The 10,388-nt window shown below is 49.0% G+C and overlaps 1 protein-coding gene across 3 annotated transcripts in view; it reads right to left on the bottom strand.

Moving 5' to 3' along the window:
* Positions 1 to 5: 5 nt before the first annotated feature.
* WASHC1 (WASH complex subunit 1) overlaps positions 6 to 10,388 on the bottom strand; it is a 35,309-nt gene continuing 24,926 nt past the window's right edge. For all 3 annotated transcript variants that reach the window (XM_056510363.1, XM_056510354.1, XM_056510346.1), the window contains 8 exons: positions 10,013 to 10,159; positions 5,465 to 5,601; positions 4,557 to 4,692; positions 3,323 to 3,527; positions 2,680 to 2,844; positions 2,310 to 2,468; positions 1,640 to 1,708; positions 6 to 1,176 (listed from right to left, as the gene is read on the bottom strand). In XM_056510363.1, the coding sequence (XP_056366338.1) occupies positions 1,025 to 1,176; positions 1,640 to 1,708; positions 2,310 to 2,468; positions 2,680 to 2,844; positions 3,323 to 3,527; positions 4,557 to 4,692; positions 5,465 to 5,601; positions 10,013 to 10,159 (1,170 nt within the window). In that variant the 3' untranslated portion in view covers positions 6 to 1,024. The remainder of the gene's footprint in view (positions 1,177 to 1,639; positions 1,709 to 2,309; positions 2,469 to 2,679; positions 2,845 to 3,322; positions 3,528 to 4,556; positions 4,693 to 5,464; positions 5,602 to 10,012; positions 10,160 to 10,388) is intronic.

Here is a 10,388-nt window from a genome sequence, read left to right as displayed (position 1 = left end):
GCACCTACTTGTTTACAGCTGTTAAGGTTTTATTTAAATTGATTAAATACTTTCAGTAAAAACACTCAAGTATGGCGAGTATTCTTTAAGTACACTTAAGTATGGGGAGTAATTATTTTGACTGAACACATGGTTTTTTCCCATCAACCACCAAGTGTAGGAGGCCTGACTGACCAATGTCATCATTGAGTTTTTCACAGGAATTGTAAACTTGCAGGCCACTAATTTATGTCATGCTGGAGTAACACAGAGTGGTAATGGAGCAGCTGTGGGTAACCTTTCTCCTGACCCTCTTTCTGCCTTGCTTCAAGTGGTCAATAGATTGAAGCAGTTCATTCTTTCAAGGGGAATAAAGATATGGCCACAGTACAGCACTTCTCCTTCAATCATGCTTAAGCACAGGATTGCTCTGCTCTTTGTAACCCTTAAGTTTATGAATTCAAAATAACTTCTAAAGTTTAACTTTCCTGGGGTTCTTCCCAGGGTTATGATCAGTGCTGGAGGGCAGCAATAACACCAGGGACAGCCACATAACCTCTCAGCTGTTCCCAGGTACCTCTTGTCATCCTGAGCAAATCTCATCCCAGGAGCTTTGTTTGCTTCTTTTCCAGTTTCAGCAGTTGGATGCTGCCCCTCCAGGCTCTTCACAAGGAAGAGAGTCCTTATGGCACAGAGCTGTTACCTGCTCCCTGTATGTTAATTAGCCCCACAGGGAAAGAAACAGCTGCCTCTGAGAAACTTCCATTGTGAGTCACCTGCCCCTTGAGTAGGTCCAAACCCCATTGTCTGCACAAGCTCTGCATTCAGGGAGGGGAGCACCTGCTTCTAGCAGCTGGTGCCCTCCAGCCTGTGGCTAGTGGTGCTGGGCTGTATGGCTGGACAGCTGGGTTCTCCCTTTACACACTCTTAATTGATGACACTTCCCACTTTTACCAAAGTGACGGCAGTAAGGACCTGCTTCCTTCAACTTCATGGAAATTTTTCAGACAGCAACATTTTCACACTAATACTGAATAGATCCTATCTATGACTCCCAGTCATCCTCATCCTCCTCACCTACAGGCTGCTGTGGGGGTGGGAGGGGTGGTATTGAGTCCGACATGCGAGCAAAGGCACCAGCAGGACTGCCAGGAGCATCCGTGTTCCCAGAGGCTCCTGGTCCTTTCCCTGAAATACCTGTGAGGGAAGGAAATCACCAGTGAGTGACTAGAGACCAAAGAGATTCAGCCAAGGGGAGGGGGAAAGCCATGCTCTCACCACGCAGGTAACCAGAACAGCCAACATGTTTAATGCTGCCACAGATTTGTGCCAAGGTCTCCTTTAACTACAGCTCCCCCTGAATAAGTCCCTGCTGCTGTCTGCCCAGTGCTGAGGTGTGACCTTCGATCTAAATGCCCCAGGAACCTGCTACGGCCTCAGGGCATCTCAAATGCCCATATGGGCAGTTGGCCAAGCTGCCCAAGCACTGGATTAATTCCTCTGCTCATTCTCTGTACAGACACTCCCAGCTATACTGTGGTACACTGCCCAGGAAAATCTCTGTTCCTGTTTCCAAGGCTGTGGCTGACACAACTCCAGTGGCAGGGAGTGCTCTCCCTCTTTCCTAGGTGAAAGGAGCAGCCACATCGTAGGACAGTACCTTTGCGCCTCAGCACCAGCTTGTTGAAGAGGTCTGACATCAAATCTCCACCTTGTCCTGTAACTCTCACTAAAACAGAGCAGAAAAAGTCAGTGAAGAAAGATTAGTCTGAGCTAAGCACTATGGCAAAAGCATTTCCCTGCAATTCTGCCTTCAGATTAAAGAAAAAACTCCAAACCTCTAATTTTGTATGACACCCCAAAACTACAGTCCATTTTCAGGTCAGGAAAACACTAGGCACAGCAGGGTTAATCACATCTGGGGAAAATCACGAGTGAAATTCATTGAGGGGCTGTGCATTTGCAGTCTCATTCTGCCAAAGCAGCTCCATCTAAATCCTCTGCCCAGCTACCTCAGCCAAGGTGCTTAAACTGGTTCAGCCCTGTCCCATTTGGCCCCCAGGGTTTCATTTGTGTGCCTGGTCCTGTGCATCACATGTGAAACTTCTCCACAAGTCCTGAGACAGGTGCCCTTTGGGCCAGTGGGGTTTAGCGAGTTCACAGAGCTCTGGCTGAGTGGAGAACACCTGAGACCTACATCAGCCTGTGAAGAGAGAGAACTCCTTTCTGCTCTGTGAGTTCACTGTGCTCCCAACTTGCCTGCCTGCCCCCAGACCCACACCTCCCCAGGCTGGGCAAGGAAAAGCAGCTCTGCCAAAGAGCCTCATCACCTTGTTCTTGTTCCTTCTGCTTCTTTTTCTCCAGCTTCCTCTCCTTGACACTGCGAAGGTTGGCCTTCCCAATGCCCCCGGCCTGGCGGATGGACTCCAGGAGACTGGCACGCCCAGTAGAGGGGTTCACCACCTCCTTTGGGGCTCCCTGCACTGAAGCTGCAGGCACAGGAAAAACAGGCAGCACACCTGGGTCAGTGCATCAGCTACAGGCCCAGCTAAATTCCCATAGAAAGGGCCACTCCAGTACCTTCACCTTGAAGGTACCTCCAGTACCTTCTGTTGGAAGGCTGGGAAGGCACAGGGGGCCCCGAGGGCACAGGCTGAAGGCAGGGAGGCTGGTGCAGCTGTGGAGGAGCCCAGCCCTTACCTGCAGGCACTGTGCTGCTGCTCTCCTCGCTCACTGTCCGAGCCGGCTCCGAGGGTGCCATGGGCTGGGGCAGAGGCGGTGGAGGAGGCACCGGGGTTGGCATTACAGGAGGCGGTGGAGGAGGCGGAGGGGGAGGAGGTGGCAATAGCTCAGCACCTTGAAGATCTGAAATATGAAAGAAGTTGTATGTGAGGAGTCCCAGAGGATGGCACATTGAATTTCAGCTCAGAGCTTCACACATCAGATCAGAGTCCTCAGCACCTGCAGTACAGCACTTCCACTCTGTGCACCATCTCTTAACAGCAGGCAGGGCCAAGGCAAGAGTCTGAGATTCCCCTACTCTCCCTCCCCAGCTGCATCCCACTCACACAAGGGCATCTCGCCAGGCTGACACACACTCAGTCCTTGCACAGTGCTCCCTCCTCCCTAGCCATGCAGAGAGATGAGGAGGGAGGTAAAGGGGCTGCAGTCAGGCCAGAACTTGAGCAGGTTGCAGCTTTCACTCAGGCCTAAGCCAGAAGTGCAACATCCATCATCCATCCATCTTAAAATTTCTACCAAGGGACTTTCTCCCTTGTCTCTGCTTTCTAGCAACCCCTGCCTTCCTCCTTCATAGGGTCCTAGGATCAGGGATTGAAAATACCTGGTTGCAAAGGCTCCACTGACTCGGTGTTGAAAGTGGGCAGCTCTGGAATAGCACTGCTGGGGGCAGAGGGTGCAATGCCAGGGCCCAGGTCGGCGCTGTACATGAGATCTGCAGCAATGCCAGGCAGGTCGGGCAGGTAGGAGGGCACATCAATCTCAGGGACCTGGCCCAGATCTGGCACGTAGAAGTAATTTTCAGCAACCTAAAGAAACACAAACCAACAAGGTGACTATGTGCTTGCAGGGGCACTGCAGGGAACAATCTGCAGAGCTGGGCTGGTGTACCTTGGTACATCAGCTACCCCTACATCTCTGTGCTCAGAAGCTACATCCTACAGATCAGGCTTGGGAAAGGTAGACTGCAGGAGGAGGAAGTGCAGAACTCTTCTTAGTTTCATAGTAGCAAGTGAACTCTGAAGGGTTCATGCACTAACTGCTGCAGCATAAATAAACCAGTCCTTTCTCATCCAGAAGAGTCTAGTGTCTGAACCATTTCAAAGATTAAAATGCAGAAGTAGTTACAGGGGCTTGCTTTTGTTTTTAACACACAGGCAACATAGCAGTCATGGTGAACTGTGAATAAAGAGTTTGTTCACTATATACATTATATCCTCCAGTCCAACATGATGAGCAAATGATTCTCAGGTTCCTTTTCCCAGTCCTAAATGGTACTCCAGCAAAGCTGGTACACCCAAGCTATGGCCTCTATAAAGTGTCAGGTACCAGTCACATGTTGGGACAACTGGGTTGGTGCACTGCCTGCCCCATGTGTTCACCAAGCACAGCCCTTTTCTCAGTCTGGCTGGCCCTTCTGTTTGTACCAGCAGGCACCCCTTCCCAGCAGGAATGATGAGGATCACACTTCACCCCAGGGACCTTCTAGCAGTGGCACCTCTAGACTCTGCACGAGGCTGGAGCTGATCAAGTGATAGATCCTCCAAACCCCCTACAGCCCTGAGGTCAAGCAGCAAGGTGAGTCCATATCCCATCACTCTCCTTTCTCCACTCAACAAAGGCTTGAGCAGAAACACCTGCCAAGTGTGAGGCTTTTGTCTCACCCATCAAGCTCACACCAGGACCTCAAGTACAAAACCAGGCAAGGTCCTCTGATAAATGAGGTACTCTGCAACCCTGTAAGGGGCTATTGTCCTACCTGCTCACCACTCTATGGAAGCCCTTTCTTTTCAGGGAGCTGAGCACAACCCTCTGAAGTGTAAGCAGCTGCACCTCACCTGTCGGTCCAGCTGTCCCCTTTTGGTGATGGAGAGAGGTGCATCAAAGAGCTTCTCTTCTGTCTCTGTTTCCAGAGCCACATGGGTCTTGGTCACAGCTCCAGCCAGAGGATCCAGGAACACATACTTCTTGTACCTAAGGGCAGAGAACAAGTATTTTAATGATGCTGCCTTGAGAGCCAAGGCCAGAAGAAATAGTGTATATAAGAGGGCCTTGGAGGCATAGACCTGATTTCACTCATAAAGATGGAATACAGTAGGCCTTCCAGGTTCCTTCTTTTAGCTCCATTTTCCTGCCTTTCCTCTCCTCAACTAGGAGGCAAGCAGCTCCCCACCCTGCCAGTGCAGCTTCCAGACTAATTTTAAAGCAAAGCCCCACTGTAGTGCCACCAAGCTCTCCCCTTTCCACCACCTGGCCTGAAACCATCCTACAGTCTGCAGCAGGACACCAGTGACTTGTCACTCAAGATCCAGGAGGACAGACGAAAAGTAGAAATGATCCATGGCTCAGGAGAAGAAAGAGCAAGCTCAAGAAGAGCTTAAAGCAGCTCTTCAATAAGAGCAGAAGGAAGAACCATGATGCAAAGCCCAGTGGGAAAGGAAACTGCAGTGAGGGAGGTGGTGGAGACATTAAAGCAGCAAAAGCAGTAAAGCAATGCTGTGAGGAATTGTCAGGAGAAGAAGCAGTACCTAGGCTGGCACGCAGGGAAGAGAGGGGCAGGAGTGCCACAGTATCTCAAGGCTGGAGAGAAATTACAGAGGAACCATAGGAAGAGCTAAGCAAAAGAAAGTGCAAAACTGGGTTGCATCAGGTGAGTAGAGGATCAGGTGCAGACAAAATAACTGGGAAAGCTCCTCTGAGGACAAGCAGGGGCAGGTGAGCAGCACAGCACTGCTTAGGCTCTCACAGGTTCTCAGTGGTATTGAAGAGGAGCAGGGAGCTGAGGGAGCTGATGTTCCTGGGAAGGCTGCCAAGGCCTTCTTCTGCATCATCCTCCTGGTGAATTTTGGTGCTCACGCACACAGGGAAATACTTGAGCTTTTCCTGCAAGAAGACAGATAAAAGGTGGTAAGACACTAGAACCACAGCTGCTGAGGCAGCTCTCCCCAGCCACCACAACCCACACTGCTGGATGCACTCTATGGTCTGGGAACCCTACTGCTCCCTCCTACCTCCCTTTGAGCTAGGAAGCACATGGACAATATGTCAACCCCACACTCATGAGAAGTGTTGGCAGTTCAGGCTTGTGTCAAGTGGTTTTGGTGCTGTGGATGGGTCATACTGAACACATGATACTGTGGCAAGGATCCACCAGAATAAAACCACTGTTCCAGCTCTATAGTCTAAGATAAAGTGCAGAAAGGTGCAGGGATCAAGCACCACAGCCTAAAAGTCTTTTGTTAGTGTCTCCAATTAGAACACATTTTCATGCAGGCAGAGGTCCTCACACATCTCTATTAGCTCACCTCCCCTCTGCTGCCTTCACTTGATGTTTTAAGAGCTGTGACGGCACTGGTGGGGTAGGCAGGGAAGGCAAAGGAAAAAGGGGTTAGGAAAGAACAGACTGCTTGCACTAGGCAAGAGATGAGGCAGAAAGGAGTGCACAGGGTGGAACGTGTGCCAGATGGTTTTGCAAAGCCTGAGGGATCTGCATGAGTTTTCAACTCTAATGAACTGAAATCTTCTTTCTCTCGGTTCTAAAACTTCATGCATAATATATAGAGCTCCCTTTCGAAAGGGACTTATTACATCTGAACTACCTGACTTTTACAGAGCACAGGAATTGCTATCCCACATCAGACCAGTGTTCCAGCTGGCATGACAGTGCCTGCTGCCACACGCTCTGGGGGATGAAGCTCAGTGCCCACAGCACTCTGCTCCAGAGGGAGCAAAGGCATCAGTTCCTGAACAGACACAGTCTGGGACAAACAAACCTCCACCTCAGACCCCTCGTAGACCCCTCCTCAACCCCTTCACAACTCTTCACAGTTCTTTCTTCACAACTAAGGCAAGCTACAACTACAGCAGCTACAAGGCAGTAAGTGCTCATACCAGGAGAAACCAGAGCACTTTGTCAGGTTAAATATCTGGCCACACCTGTGGTTTTCTCCTGCCACCAGAGAATGACCACTCCAAATACTGTCCACAGCTTCCTACTGCCTCACTTCTTCCAGCATCCCTGCACCACCCATTCTCTGAGTCCCTCTCCCCTCCTTGTACTTGTATGGGAGAAATGGAGACCACTGGTGGTTCAGTTCTAAGACCACATCTCAGTGACACACGCAGTTCCTGCTGATTGAAATTTCACTCTTGAATCTGGTAGCCAGAAATCCAAGGAAATGGCTTAGTCACAGTTCAGTTAATCCACTAAGAGTTTATATGATGCTCTGAGACTGTAAAATGCTATAAGAAAGGACCTGTAAGGTTTTGATTTAATTCAGGTACCAGCTTGTGAAAAATACATTGAAATTAACACCTTCTATTTTTTATAGAAGCAAATAGGCAAAAATATATAAATTCTTATTTAGAGCAGAGACTCAAAAATAAAAGTTCTTTTTATCATTAATATTCATTTCCCAATGTTTAATTTTTTAAGCATGAGGGAATACTGACTTTTTTTGCTAGAACTGTTCAGACACACTTAGCCCTCAAGTAATTTTTTTTTTTTTCTCTTTTTGTAGATTTCAGTTATCACTGGAAGATAAAGTGCATCACTTTAAGGGTGTAGTGAGAAAGCAACCATTACCTACACTTACTTACAAACCTCATCTAAGGCAGTTACAAAATCACTAAGCATGAGTATTCTGAAATGTGAAATATAATCCTTTTAATTTAAATGCCATCAAAGTGCTAGTCTTAGTCTAGTACCTAGATCTGTTCTGTCAAAAATATCCTGCAACTGTGAATTCCACAAGCTAAGGTGCCATTTAAAAACTAGTTTTCTTAAAGGAACATTAAGTTCTTAAGTCAAAGTTTGGCATGGATGGAGGGGTGCTTGAATGCTCAAAAACCTCAGCCTGGGGTCTGGCACCTGGCAGGATCACACCCCCAAGGACACTGCATTTTCAGGCATTTTTCTTCCTAAGAACCTACAGTTAAAAATATATAAAGTCACTCTGGTTCTTCAGTTTAATTAAACACACAATTACAAAGGGAATTGGTGTGATATACCAGAAATCCCACTTTCCCCCCACCAATGGACTGCTGAGGCCAGCTGGGAAAGCACTTCAAGATGAGCAAGTGACAAAAATCTGTTTTAGCCTCCACATGACTACGATGGGCTCTGGGAGAGGCAGAATTCACAAGGACATGCCAAGTCCTGACACTTTTGAAGCCTAGCAAGGTTACTCCAGCAGTGGATGGTAACTTTTCCTTGGACTTCTTCCAAAGCCCAGGCAGACCATATCTCCCATCCTGTTTTCCAGTCTCCTGAGTGGCATGTGCAGCACCCAGACAAAGGCAGTGGTGCCCAGCTCCTTGCCACTACCACTGCACTGTGCAAAGCAACTGGCTTTCCAGGCTTAACACAAGCTCTGTGCTTCTGTCACCTTTACCCACCAGTGTTTACCTTACCAACCTAAACAGCATCCTCTAAGCAGTTTGTTTTCACTTGCAAACAGCAAGTTTTCACTTGGTTGGGGTGGAGGGGGCAAGAAGAAATTTCCAGGGGGAAGCATTTAAAATCAACTGCAGAACCACACACATTTCCAACTCAGTTGCTTACTCCCCAGAGTAAAAACCCTAAAAGCTGAGCACAGGCTGCCACCACTTCCCCTCCAACTGACATGAGCAGAGTTTGCTTTCCTGATGAGGTGTTGTGTGCACGTGGAGTTTAGCAAAGGCCACTGCGACTGCTCACAGCAAAGAGGCTCTCATTAGAAGTGGAAACAGGCAGTGAGCCTCTGCTGAAAGCCCTGAATAATTGAGAAAAGCATAAATGCAAACATTAGACTTCTCCCTGTCACATTTCGTTACTGCAAAGCACATCAGGCTCTGTGCTCAGCTATGGCTGAGAAGGGTCCCTGGAATGTGGCTGGAGCTTGGCCACACTGAGCCTCAGTCAGCACATCAGCCTCTCCATCCTTCACCAGCTGACAGCAGCATCCCCCCACCCCACAGAGCAGCTGCAGGAGCTCCTGTGTGTGAGCTTGGCAAGAGTCACAGCTGCTGCATGAGCTACACTCAGCAAAGCCAGAGGAAGATCAACAGTCACAAAAGAGGATCAAAAGATGGATCGCAGGAGGGGAGCAACAAACATCCCCCAGGGCCTGAAACAGAGTCCCTGTGGTGATGGCAGCTTTAATCCCAAAGGGCAGAACATGGCAATGGTAGAGAGACTGACTGGGACTGGAAGAGGTGGCATCCCAGACAGATGGCTGTGTGGAATGGCACATGGAGCCACCAGACCAGCTGAACAGGCACACCATTTGCTCTTTGTGGGACACTTCTTTTTAATAGCCAATGTTCTTCTCAATCCCTTCCCTGTGCAAGGGGCTGTACCTTGGCACCAGCCCTTCAGGGTGGGGCCCATCTCCCTGTCCACTCCCTGCCTGCCCACACTCCCCCACTGGATGGGGCCACCAGCCAGGCAGCAGCACTCACTGACCTCCCTGCCAGGCACCAGCATGTCCCGTGCAGCTCTGCCTGTGCTACTGCCAGGACTGGAAGGAAGCAGGAACCCTGCTCAAGTTTGCCAGCTGTCCATGGGGCCAGCAATCCTGCATCCTCAGCCTGGCTGAAAAATTCATAACTACCTCACTGTGTGAGGTCCCAACTCCATTAACACTCAGGAAAGTTTAGCATTATAAATTATTCAGTGGCAGCTTTATTTTTGGCCAAGTCACACAAGGATGAGGAAGGAAGTCTCTTCAGGGGTGGAGACCAGGGAAGTTGTCAAATTGATCCTTTACCTGCTAGGAAGAGCACATCTGCTACCACTGACACAACATATACACAAGCAACTTTTAAACTTGAAGCACGGCAACTCTTCCTCCTCTCCAATTTCCTAAGCAGAAAAATGCTCTAATGAATGACTCCTTTTTCTCCTGACAAACTCATAAGCCTTCTTACCTTTTCCCTCACACCAGAGCCTTCAGAAACTATTTCTGAAACAACCATGAGCTTGATCCCAGCTGTCTCACTGTGCACAGCCAAAACCTTAAGCCCAGGCAGCAGCACCTGCAGCATTTCAGGAAATGGAACTGCTCCAGAGACCTGGCAGTTGACAGCCACCCAGACATGCTCTTGTCTTGTCCTTGCACTGACATGCAAGGAGCTCTCCAACTGACACCTCCACAGGCTTCCCAGCTTGACCTCACACCCTCCCCACTGACAGGCCAAATGAAAATATGTTGTACTCCTAGCCTATGTCCCAAAGCTCTGGCCCACTTTAGAGAAGAGATTAGCAGACTCCAGGTTCTCTTTGCTTGTCTTTCCCAAGGTCTGTTCTCCTTACCTGCAGAGCTTTTTCATCCAGCATTCGGTGTTTGCTCTGAATCTTGTGTCTTGGCCATTTCTGTTTGGCTGGGTCTTCTGCACCAGCAAAAATTGAACTGTACTCCTGCAGCCGTTCAGGGGCCGGGTACTTGGCACTGGAAAAGACCTATGGAGAAACAAGGAGGGACTGAAAAATCCCAACAACTAGGCAATCCTACAATAGAGAAACACAAGGAGAGGAGTAAACATGCAATCTGTGCTGCCAGTGGGAATGGACAGACTCGGAGTGAACAGGCTCCTAAGGGCTATGTGCACAGATATGCATGGGCTGCCACTTCTGACACTGGAATTGCCAGAGCTTCTCTCTCTCTCTTTAAAAGTACTAGGAGATCACT

This window comes from Oenanthe melanoleuca, chromosome 1A (genome assembly GCF_029582105.1).
Source record: "Oenanthe melanoleuca isolate GR-GAL-2019-014 chromosome 1A, OMel1.0, whole genome shotgun sequence".
Taxonomy (NCBI): Eukaryota; Metazoa; Chordata; class Aves; order Passeriformes; family Muscicapidae; genus Oenanthe; species Oenanthe melanoleuca.
Note: the sequence above shows the minus strand (reverse complement) of the source record. Positions and strands in the feature narration are given on the sequence as shown.